The sequence below is a fragment of the Oncorhynchus mykiss genome, chromosome 14, assembly GCF_057628025.1.
Source record: "Oncorhynchus mykiss isolate SJ-2025 chromosome 14, ASM5762802v1, whole genome shotgun sequence".
Classification (NCBI taxonomy): Eukaryota; Metazoa; Chordata; class Actinopteri; order Salmoniformes; family Salmonidae; genus Oncorhynchus; species Oncorhynchus mykiss.
In genome coordinates this window covers 5,147,294-5,163,885 of record NC_143035.1, presented here as the reverse complement: position 1 = coordinate 5,163,885, position 16,592 = coordinate 5,147,294, and the positions used below count along the sequence as shown (strand labels likewise).

At 43.7% G+C, this 16,592-nt stretch overlaps 1 protein-coding gene across 2 annotated transcripts in view; it reads left to right on the top strand.

The window, feature by feature from the left end:
• Positions 1-15,929, top strand: part of LOC110488589 (receptor expression-enhancing protein 2) — a 34,246-nt gene extending 18,317 nt beyond the window's left edge. The window contains exons 4-9 of one of the 2 annotated variants that reach the window (XR_016486244.1): positions 246-366; positions 608-721; positions 951-1,137; positions 10,362-10,534; positions 11,517-11,810; positions 11,854-15,929. Coding sequence is in view for 1 of the 2 variants with exons in the window: in XM_036942716.2 (XP_036798611.2) it covers positions 246-366; positions 608-721; positions 951-1,137; positions 10,362-10,534; positions 11,517-11,606 (685 nt within the window). In the remaining variant the exon portion in view is untranslated. Of the gene's footprint in view, positions 1-245; positions 367-607; positions 722-950; positions 1,138-10,361; positions 10,535-11,516 lie in introns of both variants that reach the window. The other variant, XM_036942716.2, reaches the window with a different exon arrangement.
• Positions 15,930-16,592: the final 663 nt, after the last annotated feature.

The following is a 16,592-nucleotide window of genomic DNA, read 5'->3' as shown; positions in this document are numbered from 1 at the left end:
CTAGTCCCGTGGATCAAAATACTTAGACAATACATATTCATGGTTGAAAAGATGTGCTCACTAGGATTGCTATATTTAAATCAACTTCGGTTTGTTTACATTTGTCATGGTGTAGGTAGGCTATTGCCTTCTGAAAAGTACCAAGATATCAGAGCAAATGCTTGGTACACCCTTTGGTCTCTGAACGAGGCCTAGCTCATTCTCCTTTCCTGCCTGTTAAGTATCTGGTGTGGTGGTCCATGCAGGTTTCCTTTCTACTTTGAGTTGAAGATAGCCTTTGTGATCTGGCTCCTGTCTCCGTACACTAAGGGCTCCAGCGTGCTCTACCGCAAGTTCGTCCACCCCACCTTGTCCAACAAGGAGAAGGTAATGTGTAACTCTTAATTAACCATGCACTCGAACCCTGTCCGACAATGAGAGGGTTAGAGGTCACAATAAAATCCAGCTGTGTCTGCCTGTCAATTCTCTACTGGTTAGATGCTCTGACTCATCTTTCTTTGTCTCCTCTTTGTTTTCTGTGACTGTCACCCGCTTTTGCTTTCTATTCCTGTTTCTCTCCTGTTCTTTTTTTAATTAAAATGTTTCCCTCATCTCTTCTGTCCTGTAGGAAATAGACGAGTACATCACCCAGGCCAAAGACCGTAGTTATGAGACTATGATGAGGTTTGGAAAGAGGGGGCTGAACTTGGCTGCTACAGCCGCCGTCACCGCAGCTAGCAAGGTAAGCAAGGCGCCGGGCCCCGACCGGGGGGTGTGTCTGTGTGCACATGGTGTTTCCGTGTGCGATAGAGGACGAAACTTACAATGTGCATATGCCATCCTGTGTGTTTGTCACCCCAAGGCGTTTTGAGGTGTGTGTGTGTGCTCTTACTGTATGCTCACTTCATGTGCCTTAGCACTGGAATGCTGTAGGGCGTCTGCAGTGTTTGAGCTATGTGTGTGCTGTGCAGGGCCAGGGTGTGCTGTCGGAGAAGCTGCGTAGTTTCAGCATGCAGGACCTGACTCTGATCAACGATGGGGAGGAGCTGGGCCTGCGTTCCTCTGACCCGCGCATAAGAAGAGACGCCATGGACGACACAGTTACTGGAAGTAGCACGCTATCTAACACACTGCCCCGCGCCAAAGCCACACGCCAGAGTGGGTAACACACACACTCTCACACATGCTGGCTTGCGCCATCAAATCAAATGTATTTATATAGCCCTTCTTAGATCAGCTGATATCTCAAAGTGCTGTATAGAAACCCAGCCTAAAATCCCGAACAGCAAGCAATGCAGGTGTAGCAGCGCACGGTGGCTAGGAAAAACTCCCTAGAAAGGACAGAGCCTAGGAAGAAACCTAGAGAGGAACCAGGCTATGTGGGGTGGCCAGTCCTCTTCCTTCTTCCATACGGCAGAGTATATAATGCATGCGTACAGATCACTGTGAATATTGGGGTATGTGGAACTGATCACCCCTGTCAGATCAGTGGTCAAAAAGGTTGTCGGGAAATGACAGCCATTTTAGTCATAGTATTACAGTACGTTGACTTGTCTGTCTGTACTCTGTGCCTGTTGTCGAACAGCTCTTATCGGTACAGGGAGGGAGGTGGTGAAGTCATGTGATTTAAACATTTGTAAAAAATCACACACACAAAAAAACCTGCAGGATGCCAGGGAGGAAACACTCCAGAAGGGGAGGAGATAGCATGTGATGTCAGTGGGGCGTCTTTGTGTCTGACTGCACAACTCTGTCTCTGTGGGGCTGGCAGTTTGTGAATACAGGGGGAAACACTGAGGGAGAAAAGGATAGTGAGCATGGAGAAAGGGAATAAATCTAGTTCATGGGCAGTATGGCATGAAAGCCAGGAAAGAAGAGAACTAGTGTAGCGACGAGACGGACCATGTAAAAGAGACAGAACAGGAAACGGTAACATCAAAAAATATATAATCAAATTTTATTGGTCACATACACATTTAGCAGATGTTATTGCGGGTGTGGCACAATGCTTGTGTTCCAAGCTCCAACAGTGCAGTAATGTCTAACAATACACACATCTAAAAGTAAAATAATGGAAATATTAGGACGAGCAATATCGAAGTGACATTGAATAGAATACAGTGGGAAGAAAAAGTATTAACCTTTTAGAATTACCTGGATTTCTGAATAAATTGGTCATAAAATATTATCTGATCTTCATCCAAGTCACAATAGACACTTAGTCTGCTTAAACTAATAACACACAACTATAATTGTTCATGTCTTTATTGAACACTATGTAAACATTCACACTTGGAGGGAGGTGAAAGTATGTGAACCCTTGGATTTAATAACAGGTTGACCCTCCTTTGGCAGCAATAACCTCAACCAAACATTTTCTGTAGTTACAGATCAGACCTGCACAACTGTCAGGAGGAATTTTGGACCATTCCACTTTACAAAACTGTTGAAGTCCACAATATTCTTAGGATGTCTGGTGTGAACCGCTCTCTTGAGGTCATGCCACAGCAGCTCAATTGGGTTGAGGTCAGGACTGACTGGGCCACTCTAGAAGGTGTATTTTCTTCTGTTCAAGCCATGTTGTTTTTACTTCTGTCTTTTGGGTCGTTGTCCTGTTGCGTCACCATACTTCTGTTGAGCTCCGATTGCCGGACAGATAGCCTTACATTCTCCTGCAAAATATCTTGATAAACTGGGAATAAATTGGGAATTGATTTTTCCGTCGATGATGGCAAGCTGTCCAGGCGCTGAGGCAGCAAAGCAGCCCCAAACCATGATGCTCTCTCCACCAAAGTTTACAGTTGGGATGAGGTTTTGATGTTGGTGTGCTGTGCCTTTTTGTTCTCCACACAGTGTTTTGTGTTCCTTACAAACAACTAGGCTTGCAAAGGGTCGGGAAATAGCCTGAATTTTTCTGGAAATTTTCCATTTGGAAGTTAAGCCTGGGAATTTGGGGAATTTTGCTTAAATTCATCAAAAAAAAGTTAGCTTATAAGAGTGACATTTTTTGTGGGATACACAAGACAATTCTAGGTCTTGTGGCATATTTTGGTTAAACTATCCCCAATTCAATGGAATTGCAACCCTCTGCATGCACAGTGCAATCTTCCATCACATGTACAGCTGATTCTCAAGATCTTACACACTAATAAGATGCTATTGAGCCCACACTACTACACTGTGAGTCAAGGAATACATGCTTTCTGGTAAGTTATGATTACAATACTGGGTGGGGTGAAAATATTTTGCGACAATTATATATTTTTTTAACTAGTAAATAGTAGCCTACAGCAAAGTGTTAAAATCATTTCTGCTAGTTAGTTTTTGCTACCATGTGAGTTTTAGCTCGCTTGAGCCTGCTAACTGAGGAGTGTTAATTCACCTGTTTCCATATGTTTCATTTTAAAACATTTATCTTACAAAAGAGTTGTTTAATCTGTACATGAAATTGTATTTATTATTTTTTTTACTCATTGTTTTCCTAATCTTTACAGGAAAATGCCACGGGCACTAACTGATTTGTGGAGAAATTTTACTGCAGCTAATGTAGAAGGAAAAGCTATGTACACTTGCAAATACTGTGCCAAATCCTATGTGAAGAATGCATCAAAGATGCAGAATCATCTGGCCAAGTGCATAAAGTTCCCTCCGTGCTTACAACAAGCAACCTCTGACAAAAGTCCTTCTACTTCTATTCGAGGTAAAAATGATGAATCCGACACCTCATCGATTGCAACAGCTCATGGCCCTCGTGGAATCAGTTTTTTTTTAACTCAATGGAGTAATGTAGTCAGGGAAATGCTGATGAATGTCTTGCTCGAGCTGTGTATACAAACTGGTTCACATCTGATGCTCACAGGCAATGTGTATTGGAAGAGATTTCTGAATGTTCTTCGCCCAGCAAACACCCCTTCAACCAGACATGCTTTATCTACTCCATTTGCAGGATGCAGAGTTCAAGTGAATAAATATTCTGGGTAGCCATTTTATTAGATGTTCAGGAGTCTTAAGGCTTGGGGGTAGAAGCTGTTGAGAAGCCTCTTGGACCTAGACTTGGCAAACCAGTACTGCTTGCCATGTGGTAGCAGAGAGAACAGTCTATGACTAGGGTGGTTGGAGTCTTTGACAATTCTTAGGGCCTTCCTCTGTCACCGCCTGGTATAGAGGTCCTAGGTGGCAGGAAGCTTGGCCCCATTGATATACTGGGCCGTTCGCACTACCCTCTGTAGTGCCTTGCAGTCAGAGGCCGAGCTGTTGCCATACCAGGTGGTGATGCAACCAGTCAGGATGCTCTCAATGGTGCAGCTGTAGAACCTTTTGAGGATCTGAGGACCCATGCCAAATCTTTTCAGTCTCCTGAGGGGGAATAGGTTTTGTCATGAGGGCATGACTGTCTTGGTGTGCTTGGACCATGTTAGTGTGTTGGTGATGTGGACACCAAGGAACTTGAAGCTCTCAACCTGCTCCACTGCAGCCTCGTCAATGAGAATGGGGGCGTGCTCGGTCCTTTTTTTCCTGTAGTCCACAATCATCTCCTTTGTCTTGATCACGTTGAGGGAGAGGTTGTCCTGGCACCACACGGCCAGGTCCCTGACCTCCTCCCTATAGGCTGTCTCGTCGTTGTCGGTGATCAGGCCTACCACTTGTGTCATCTGCAAACTTAATGATGGTGTTGGGGTCGTGCCTGGCCGTGCAGTCATGAGTGAACAGGGAGTGCAGGAGGGGACTGAGCACACACCCCTGAGGGGCTCCAGTGTTGAGGATCAGCGTGTTGGATGTGTTACCTACCCTTAGCACCTGGGGGCGGCCTGTCAGGATCCAGCTTGATCCAGTAAGGATCCATTTGATCCTTAGTGCCCTCAAAGCTCATCAATATGGTGTGGAAATGTCAAGGTGGGAGAGGGCAGTGTGGAGTGCAATAGAGATTGGATCATCTGTTGGGGCGGTATGCAAATTGGAGTGGGTCTAGGGTTTCTGGGATAATAGTGTTGATGTGAGCCATGACCAGCCTTTCAAAGCATTTCATGACTACAGACGTGAGTGCTACAGGTCGTTCGTCATTTAGGCAGTTTACCTTAGGGATCTTGGGCACAGGAACTATGGTGGTCTGCTTGAAACATGTTGGTATTACAGACTCGGATAGGGAGTGGTTGAAAATGTCAGTGAAGACACGTCCTGGTAACCCGTCTGGCCATGCGGCCTTGTGAATGTTGACCTGTTTGAAGGTCTTCCATCAGCTGCGGAGAGCGTGATCACACAGTTGTCTGGAACAGCTGGTACTCTCATGCATGTTTGAGTGTTATTTGCCTCGACGTGAGTATAGAAGTAGTTTAGCTCATCTGATGTCGTGTCACTGGGCAGCTCTCGGCTTTGCTTCCCTTTAAAGGCTGTAATGGTTTGCAAGCCCTGCCATATCTGACGAGCGTCAGAGCTGGTGTTGTACGATTCGATCTTGGTCCTGTATTGATGCTTTGCCTGTTTGATGGTTCGTCGGAGGGCATAGCGGGATTTCTTATAAGCTTCCAGGTTCAAATCCCGCTCCTTGAAAGCGGCAGCTCTAGCCTTTAGCTCAGTGTGGATGTTGCCTGTAATCCATGGCTTCTGGTTGGGGTATGTACGTACGGTCACTGTGGGGACGACGTCATCGATGCACTTTTTGATGAAGCCAGTGACTGATGTGGTGTACTCCTCAATGCCATCGGAGGAATTTTGGAACATATTCCAGTCTGTGCTAACAAAACAGTCCTGAAGCTTAGCGTCTGCTTCATCTGACCACTTTTTTTTATTGCTCTTAGTCACTGGTGCTTCCTGCTTTAATTTTTGCCAAATGGAGTGCGAGGTAGAGCTTTGTATGCCTCTGTGTGTGGAGTATTGGTGGTCCCGAGTGTTTTTTTTTTTTTTTTTTCTTCTTCTCTTCTGGTTGAACATTTTAATATGCTGATAGAAATTTGGTAAAACTGATTTAATTTTCCCTACATTAAAGTCCCCTGCTACTAGGAGTGCCGCCTCTGGGTGAGTGTTTTCTCATTTGCTTATGGCGGAATATAACTCATTCAATGCTGTCTTACCACCACAGTCAGGCTGGCGCTATGTAAACGGCTACGAAAAATACAGATGCAAACTTTCTTGGTAGATAGTGTGGTCTACAGCTTATCATGAGATACTCGACCTCAGGTGAGCAATATCTCAAGACTCCCTTAGATATTGTGCACCAGCTGTTATTTACAAAAATACATAGTCCGCCGCCCCTTGTCTTACCAGATGTCGCTGTTCTATCCTCCCGATGTAGCATGTAACCAGCCAGCTGTATGTTGAGTGTCATCGTTCAGCCACGACTCTTTGAAGCATAAGATAGTTATGAGTGTCCATAAGATAGTTTTTAGTGTTCTGTTGGTAGTTTAATCTTCCGGGTAGCTCGTCGATTTTATTCTCCAAATATTGCACATTTGCTAGCAGAATGGAGGGAAGTGGGAGTTTATTCGATCGCCTACGAATTCTCAGAAGGCAGTCTGCCTTTTGACCCCTTTTTCTCCACATCCTCTACACGCAAATCGCGGGGATCTGGGCCCGTTCCCGAGAAAGCAGTATATCCTTCACGTCGGGCTCGTCAGTCGTGAAAGGGGAAAAAAAGGATTCTGCTAGCCCGTGGTGAGTAATCGCAGACCTGATGTCTAGAAGTTCGATCATAAGAGACGGTAGCGGCAACATTATATACAAAATACGTTTAAAAAAAAAAACGTCACAAACAATGCAAATAAACTAACAAAAAAACACTAGGTTGGATACGGAAAATGTCTGCCTTCCTCTCAACACCACCTTTGGGGTTGTCATGTTTGACAGTCTCCTGGAGGGGAAGGAGTTGCTCCAAGAAATGGCCATATCATGGACAGCCCCATCAAGAGGATCCTTCTGGATGATGTATTTAGGGAGAGGGTGGGAAGCAGCCTGAAACTCATGCTACTTACCTATAGCAGTAGCCATTGCACAGATTGAGGGAGAGAATGACATCCTGTCTGATATTCAGAGACAGATTGCAGATGTAAGAGAATAAATCCATACTGCCCTGCCCACTTCACTGTTGCTCCAAGCAGAGGAAACTGCAGTTCTGAAATACATCAAAAAGCATGAAGACTTATGCCTAATGCCCATACACACCTCAGCGTACATGTTCGACCCCAAGTATACTGGCACGAGTATCCTGTCTGGTGTAGAGATCAACAAGGCCTATGATGTCATCACTACTGTCTCGCGCCACCTTGGCCTGGTTGAGGGCAAGGTTCTTGGCAGTCTGGTGAAGTAAACTTCCAAGCAAGGGCTTTGGGATGGAGATGCAATATGGCAGTCATGCCAACATATCTCATCATCCACCTGGTGAAAGGGACTTTGTTGATCTGAGGCTCGTTCCCCTGTTGCCTCCATCATCCTCCAAATCCCACCAACATCAGCCACCTTGTTTGGGAACACACACCAAACCACGCAACAGGCTGACCAATACAAGGGTTGAAAAATTGATGGCCATCTGGGCAAATTTGAGGCTTTTTGAGCCTGACAACGAACCATCATCAAGGTTGGAAAGGGACATTGAAGATGAAGCCTCAGTCGGATGTTCAAGAGGTGGCCAATGAGGAGGTCCAGGGAGAATACATGAATGCCTGAGAGGAAGACCACCAAAGCTTTAGTTTCTAGATCATTTTACAGATGTATGTTAAATGTTTTTGGGAGATGGATCATTTCATATTTTATTTTGTTCAGTGAAATCATCCCATGTGAAGAGTCAACTCAATTAAAGTTCAATTCGTAACTAAACATTTTCTATTGGAAGGATTTAATCATTTGCAATTGTCTACTCATGATAAGGATAAAGGTTTGTTTCTGTCTCTATATATGGTAAATCTATCCAATGCAAAAAACATACATTTTAAATGGTGTTAATGTGAATTCCCACAAAGTATACACCTGAATATTCCCCCAAAATGTGCAACACTACAAACAGGACTTTAGTTTAATTTGTCCACAGAATATTTTGCCAGTAGCGCTGTAGAACATCCAGGTGCACTTTTGCAAATTTCAGATGTTCAGCAATGTTGTTTTTTTGGACAGCAGTGGCTTCTTCCGTGGTGTACGTTTTGTAGACTTGTCAACAGGGATGTTAGCATCTTCCAGAGATTTCTGTCAAATCTGACACTTGGATTTTTCTTAATCCCATTGAGCATTCTGTAGGACGGCCTCTCCCAGGGAGAGTAGCAACAGTACTGAAATGTCTGTTTATAGACAATTTGTCTTACCGTGGACTGACTTTTAGAGATACTTTTGTCATCCTTTCCAGCTTTATGCAAGGCAACCTTTCTTAATATTCTGAGATCTCTTTTGTTTGAGGTATGGTTCATATCAGGCAATGCTTCTTGTGAATAGCAAACTCAAATTTTGTGAGGATTTTTAATGGGGCAGGGCAACTCTAAACAAATCTCCAATCTCGTCTCAGTGATTAGACTTCAGGTTAGTTAACTCCTGACTCCAATTAGCTTTTGGAGAAGTAATTAGCCTAGGGGGTTAACATACCTTTTCCAACCTACACTGTGGTTGTTTAAATTAGGTATTCAAAATAGACAAGAAAAATACTATGTGTGTGTTATTAGTTTAAGCACACTGTCTATTGTTGTGACTTAGATGAAGATACAATTTATGCAGAAATCCAGGTAATTCAAAGGGTTCACATACTTTTACTTGCCACTATACATATGAAATGAGTAAAGCAGTATGTACACATTAATGAAGTGGTTAGTGTACCATTTATTAAAGTGACCAGTGAATGTATGTCTATGTATATAGGGCAGCAGGCTCTAAGGTGCAGGATTGAGTAACCGGGTGGTAGCCGGCTCGTCATGGCTATTTAACAGTCTGATGGCCTTGAGATAGAAGCTGTTTTTCAGTCTCTTGGTCCCAGCTTTGATGCACCTGTACTGACCTCGCCTTCTGGATGATAACGGGGTGAACAGGCAGTGGCCCGGGTGGTTGATGTCCTTGAGGATCTTTTTGGCCTTCCTGTGACATCGGGTGCTGTAGGTGTCCTGGAGGGCAGGTAGTTTGCCCCCGGTGATGCGTTGTGCAGACCTCACTACCCTCTGGAGAGCCCTGCGGTTGCATGCGTTGCAGTTGCCGTACCAGGATGCGCTCAATTGTGTATCTGTAAAAGTTTGAGGGTCTTAGGGGACAAGCTGAATTTCTTCAGCCTACTGAGGTGGTTCCGCCTTCCACACACGTCTGTGTGGGTGGACCATTTTCAAATTGTCAGTGATGTGTACGCCGTGGAACTTGAAGCTTTTCACCTTCTCCACTGTGGTCCCGTTGACATGGATAGGGGCGTGCTCTGCTGTTTCCTGAAGTCCACGATCAGCTCCTTCGTTTTGGTGATGTTGAGGGAGAGGGTTATTATTCTGGCACCACCACTCTAGGGTCCTCACCTTCTCCCTGTAGGCTCTTGTCATTGTTGGTAAACAGGCCTACTACTGTTGTCGTCTGCAAACTTGATTGAGTTGGCGGTGTGCATGGCCACGCATTCATGGGTGAACAGGGAGTACAGGGAGGGGTCTGAGCATGCACTCTTGTGGGGCTCCTGTGGTGAGGGTCAGTGAAGTGGTGTTGTTTTCTACCAGTCAGGAAGTCCAGGACCCAGTTGCATAGGGCGGGGTTCAGACCCAGGGCCCCGAGCTTAATGATGCACTTGGAGGGTACTATGGTGTTGAATGCTGAGCTGTAGTCAATGAACAGCATTCTTACATAGGTACTCTTCTTGTCCAGATGGGATAGGGCAGCATACAGATGGTCTGTGGATCTATTGGCGTGGTATGCAAATTGAAGTGGTTCTAGGGTGTCAGGTAAGGTAGAGGTGATATGATCCTTAACTAGCCTCTCAAAGCACTTCATGATGACAGAAGCGAGTGCTACGGTGCCATAGTCATTTAGTTCAGTAACCTTTGCTTTATTGGGTAGGATCAATGGTGGACATCTTGACGCAAGTGGGGACAGCAGACTGGGATAGGGAGAGATTGAATATGTCCGTAACCAAAACTGGAGGGTTTAACGCGTGAGCTCCTGTTAGTGGCTATAGGCATGTACTCTCGTCTCATTCACCAACCACATGTCTGATAGAGCCTAGAAACCTGCCATGTATTCTCCATGAAGCAAACAGCATGAAACTGGGAGGGACCTACCTGAACTTGTTTTCATTGCAAAACGTTTTCTGTTTGGTGTAAACGGTTTCCGTTGCAAAACATTTTGCTACTGCGTGCAACTAATTAATATACCCCTGGCACACTAGAGGGAATGTGATGATTATGATTTTCACTCATGACAGTCCACAATCCCTCTGTCCAATCCCACAGCTCGTTCCTCCATGGTTCCTCATCTTGACGAATCATCGCAGCACAGCTCGGACCAATCAGACACCAGGAGCATCACCACGGAGCATTCTGACGAGGACGTCGTAGAGAAGGCCCCCGTGAAACGCACGGCCAGCGTCAGGGCAACCAAAAAACCTGCCGCTGCCAAGACAGAGGTAGGGGATCACACACAGTGGATTGGGGCTTATGCATTATTTCTGACTGAGTGACTGCTTCTTCTGCACTGAGGTGAGTCAGAAAAGTGATGGTTTTAAGTGCACTGGCTGTGCGTGCCTGTATTGTGAGTGTAAATGTGGAAATCAAAAAGGAAAATTGCACATACCACTCTGTTTTTTAAGGAGTCACAGCGCAACCCTCAGTGAAGGATGAAGCCAATTCAGTCTCGCCCCGCTCTTAACTGTGTTTTAAGTGTGTGCAAATCACAGGGTCACCCACAGTATAACTGTATAATCCTCCAATAGAAATATTATCATGTATGAATATCGTCTCCTCGCTCTCGCCTTCTCCGGCAGCTGTGTAGAAGCTGCCCTGGACACAGTTCTACGATCAGCTGAGTCTTTAATCTTAGTGGAGGGAAATGCTAAACTTGCCTTAAGGGGAAACCTCATCCTACTCTACTCTTAAATTTAAAAAATATATATATTATTCACCTCCACGATTTACGATGGCATTTATCAGCGACTAATGTGGACATACTGGAGCGTCGACGTCACACAAAATTAAGTTTCAAAAACGAGAGATTTCAGCACCTGAAGAATAGCCTGCAATTACACACGACATTGTTCTGTTTCATTTCGAGCTATTCTTTGGGTGCTGAAATAAATGTGATGTCGCTGTCCAACAATAATCCCCAACCAAATTTACTGAGCATGAGCAAAGTTGGTAAAAATGTTATGAAAATGATTCACAGCTGTAATTGCTTCCAAAGGTGCTTCCACCAACTATTAACTCCAGGGGGGGTGGATTTGGCAAATCTTTAACTTTCTTTCACTTTGAAAATGTGGAGTTAGACGGCTCTTGTGCCCTTGTCCAAGTTCTCTGAATACCTACTTTTTTTTTTTTTTTTTTTTTGAGCTGTCATTTCTTTATTCTAATTTTATCTTCTGTAAACTCCTTGCCTCTCTTCCCTCCTGTTAGACGACTACTACTACTAAGACGGTGAAAAAGATGCCAAAGAAGAAGACTGCCACTACAGCTATAGCCAGCAACAACGGCGAGTCACAATGATACCTGAATCTACTGTCCCGATCTACACCCTACTGTACGCTACTACACACACACACACACACAGACACAGCCAAGGACCTCTGGACAGTCACTCTTGCCAGTTAAGCGCAACTCACAGGTTTCGTTCTACTATATATGCCCAGCTTCATTTCAACTCACAGGTTTCGTTCTACTATATATGCCCAGCTTCATTTCAACTCACAGGTTTCGTTCTACTATATATGCCCAGCTTCATTTCAACTCACAGGTTTAGTTCTAATATATGTATGGCCAGCTTCATTTCAACTCACAGGTTTAGTTCTACTATATGTATGGCCAGCTTCATGTCAACAGCACTTTTTATTTAACCTGCTGCTTACATTTGAAGTTGTATAGTCATTGACATCAGTGTATGTAAGTGCATGTTTTGTTTAAGGTAATGGCCTGTTAACTGAACTGAAAATGTGTTGCTTCCTTCCTCCTGTACTGTTTACAGCCTTCTCTGTGTTGTCTATCCAAGGCCTCACACTGGATTGACTTGACTTAATCCTCTTGGGCCCTTTAGGAGCATAGGGCATCCACCCTGGCTCTTCAACTCACTCACTGTGCGAGGGCTTTTGCGTCTTGCCAGGAGATTCCTGCTGGATTATTGGAGACGCATTCTTTCTCAGGATCAGCTTAAGCTGCCTGAGTCCTTATGTTACCCAATGCTAAACTGGCCTTAGATCAGTGTTTTAAGGGCAGCATTCCAATCAGTATGTTATCTACTCTCTATTGGAAGGTAGTTTGAGGCTGCCATGTAGAGGAAGGTACTATAGCGGACTAGGCATGTCTGGAGGAGAGAGCAGGGAGGCCAGGGAAGAGAGGAGAGAGCAGGGAGGCCAGGGAAGAGAGGGAGGGGTGCAAAAGAGTTGTGGACCGGACAGACTAGCTCTGTTCAACCCTACTACAGAGATCAGTCTCACCGCTGTCTGTGGAAGTCTATAGGGCCATGCCCCTATCCCCTTTGGGAAGTCTGTCTGTACATGGAGGCGGTCTTGTCATCTCTGGAAAGCGGAGGACATTCTGGGAGCACTTAGATCTCTAACTGTGTTAAGCTCATGCCAAGGTTTCTCATATCATTCACTCTGCTGTTGTGGAGCAGTAGTGCCCATCGAGACTGATAAACACTTGGTCACGCGCAGGCAAAGCGATGAACAGAGCGGTGTGTGTGTGTGTGTGTGTGTGTGTTCTCCCTCTGAACAACTCCACCAATCCTCACTCGGATTGGAGTCCAGCAGAAAGTCCAGCAGAAAGACCCACAGATTCAGGCGTCATTACCTTTTTTGTGCGTGTTGTGTCTCTGCATTGGTGTATGCGTGTTTATATTTTTGGAACGTGACCACACTTCTGTTTCCCCCCCTCCTCTCTGTTGACCCAACTGCATAGAGCCAGAATGACATTTAGCATTCTATGACCACTTATAATCACAAACATTTATTTGATTCATTTAAAACTCATTTACAACATGTTGATAATGCGTTTAAAATCATTGAGGATGACGACGTTAATGGTCCTATTAAATGACTCAAATGTACAGACAGTACATAGTAGGCCTCTGCTACACAGTAGACCTAGCATACTTGGGTTAAAAGTGTTATTTTTATTTTTTTACTTGTATAGTGCTTTTCAAAGCGCACAAAAAGTGAAACATTGAAATGATGGAGATTGAAAATCTGCTGTTTTTGGGATGAAGTTGAGGCAATTTGAGCTGGAAAGTCATTGTAGGTTCAGAGGAGAGGGCATCGACGGGACAGCCAAGGAGAAACGAAGAGAGTCCGGAAAAAAACGGGCCCAGAGCTCTACAACAGTGCACCACCTGTTTTTCTGAATGGTCAGTCACTCGATTGGAGTCAGGAATGTAGCGCCCACCTGGGTGAGGCCACAGCTGCTGAAAAGCCACTACATCTTGACAGTGGTTAGGAGCATTCCCTGAACGGTCCCTGAACGGTCCCTGAACGGTCCCTGAACGGTCCCTGAACGGTCCCTGAATTTCCTCTGGCTACAGAATGCAGTTCTTGCTGTAATCCTTCCAAACGGATTAAACAAAAAAACGGATTATTTTGAATCCAGACAAACCGCTAGCTATCAAGCCAAAAGATGGACTTTTCATCACAATCCTGCAACTCTGAGAGTCAAGACCACAGGATATAGAGCAGTCAAAACCCACAAAATAAATACAAAAATTTAGAGCTCTTTGCCTAGGCTATGTTATGATGCCATGGCAACCACAGAACCAATAAGCATAATCATCATAATATTATAACCATCAATAACATCAATGTCTTACACTCCAGCGCTTAGCCTAGCTATACTGTACTCTCCTGTGTCTGACAACCAAACATTTTAATTGAATTGTGTTAGACTTGTGCTTTAGGGTTATTTTTGGTTACTCTAAGTTGGGCGGACACACAGGACGTGTGGACATTTTGCCGTTAGCGGCGTCAGGGTGGTGTTGTGCCCTATTAGGAAGACCTTCAGGCTGTCTGGCTCTTACCTGGGTGAGCACCCCAGTCTGACTGGTGAAATATCTGAGGGATCAACTACTATCATAGTCCTAAATTGTCACACTAGGTGTTGTCAACTATTGTAGCCTATATGACTAATGTCACACACTACTTATATTCCCGAATAGGTTAGTTATGCATGACATATCTCTACTTCTGGGCCTGTATCCACGATGCGTCTCCAATTAGGAGTGCCGATCTAGGATCGGGACCCTACCTGTCTGTGTAATCGTATCAAGGAATCAAATCTGAAGGGCCTAGATCAGCACTCCCACGCTGAGGCGCTTTAAGGACACGGGGCCCAGATGTCTGTTAATCCAGGGTCTCGACCATATCGTTGTTTCTCTGAAAGAGGGCAGCTAAACTAGCATTATCCTCGTCATCTGACAGTAGCCACCTCAAACATGGTGGAAACTGGCTTACCCTGTTAGAGAGATGTAAGGATACTGTGGATAAATGATCTTCCAATAGTGTCTAAAACTGTTAAAACGATGTGCCCTGCTAGTGTTTTTCTTTAAAAAATATGTATACATCCATAGCATACAGGTGGGTTTTTGGACGAGTTCTTTAGGGCATCTAATCAAATGCCCTTTAAACTATTGCCTGAAATCTAACCCTAACCTTGTCCCTACCCTCAGACACCTCTTGTCAATCTCCCCTAGATACTGTGGTAGAGTGCAAAGGATTGCATGGGATTAGCTATAAAAATAAAAAAAAACCTGTGACAAGAGCACCACCTAGCTTCCTTGTAGATTAGAGTTTCCACCATGTTGTGCTTTGTCTTACACCTATCTGATCCTCTCATATCCAGGACTGTGTTGGGTTAATTCGAACGTAAGGAGTTGATTTTTGGACTGGGTGTGCTTTATGGGTTCCTTTTTGCTTTGGGCAGGTTTTAATGAGTCTAAATTGAAAGCATGAGACTACTGCACTTGTGTGTTGCTGCTGTCTGTATGCAGTGTGACACTGATTTGAACCAGTAGTGGGAGACATACTCCAACCGTTTTAGAGATACTGAAGTGTTTGAAGTTACTTCCATGTACACACGATGTAAAAGTAATTTTCTGATTGTATAAAATAGTTTGCTTGCCTTACTCTTCATGAATACATAGGTTTTTATTTTTTTTTGTAAGACTTGATTTGTATTTTTGGGTTTTAAAATTAAATCATATTGGATTTCCTTAAGAGGAGGCACCTCAAACCCTCTGTAAAGTCTTATGCTGTGAAGAGTGCTACTTGTGTTTTTTTTTATCTCTTCTTGATTTTTCTGTCTCAAGAAGAGGCATTTTAATTGGTCAGTGAACGACCAATAACAGTTGCTTTCCTTGTCCCAGTCCTGTAGGAATTTGCTCAGAGAATGGGAATTTCTCAGTCTGGTATTCCGAAAATGTTGTGTTTTGAAGTCATGTAGCCCGAAGCGGTCTTTTACAGTGTCTGCTCCCCCCTTTCTATCAGGCTGGCTGCATATTCCACGAAGGCTATTCGATTGTGTACTTTTTTTCTATTCTGTTTTAATTTGCTACAGTTTGCACTGAAGAGAAGATGGCACACCCTATTGAACGCTTTCTAGTTGTCATTACAACATTACGTGACATTTTAATGTTCATTTCATTTTTTTGATATTTATTTTTGGAATCAGTAATCAATAATCAGTATTATTGTGTACAGGAAGTCTCATTGTGAGAATATTCTGGATATGAATATTGTTTGTGCCAATTATCAATACTCCACTGTAATTAAGGATGACAGTCATGTACCAATAACTGCTACTAATAAAGAAAACATATTACACTCCTTATCTATCTTGTGTTTTCTATTATTTTACCTTATTGCCAATAACTTGTAACTGATCATTTAAAAAAGTGATTCTATTTAAAAAGGTATGTAACCTTTTGGGTAACTACCAAATTCATGAATGAGTTATAGATCTGTCACTCATTGAAAGCAAGTCTACGAAGCGGTAGATCGGTTCTATGGGTGCTTTTCTATGCTTCCCATTAAGTTTATTTTTTTATGTGTTTTACTTTCAGTTTTGTACACCAGCTGAAAATATATTTTGGGTTATAATTCGCAGCAGTTTAGATGGTAACTGAAATATTAAGTTAGTGGGGCAAAAAAGTATTTAGTCAGCCACCAATTGTGCAAGTTCTCCCACTTACAAAGATGAGAGGCCTGTAATTTTCATAGGTACACATCAACTATGACAGATAATGAGAAAACAAAATCCAGAAAATCACATTTGTATGATTTTTTTTTTTAAATTTTTTAAATGAATTTGCAAATTATGGTGGAAAATAAGTATTTGGTCACCTACAAACAAGCAAGATTTCTGGCTCTCAGACATGTAACTTCTTTAAGAGGCTCCTCTGTCCTCCACTCGTTACCTGTATTAATGGCACCGGTTTGAACTTGTTATCAGTATAAAAGACACCTGTCCACAACCTCAAACTGTCACACTCCA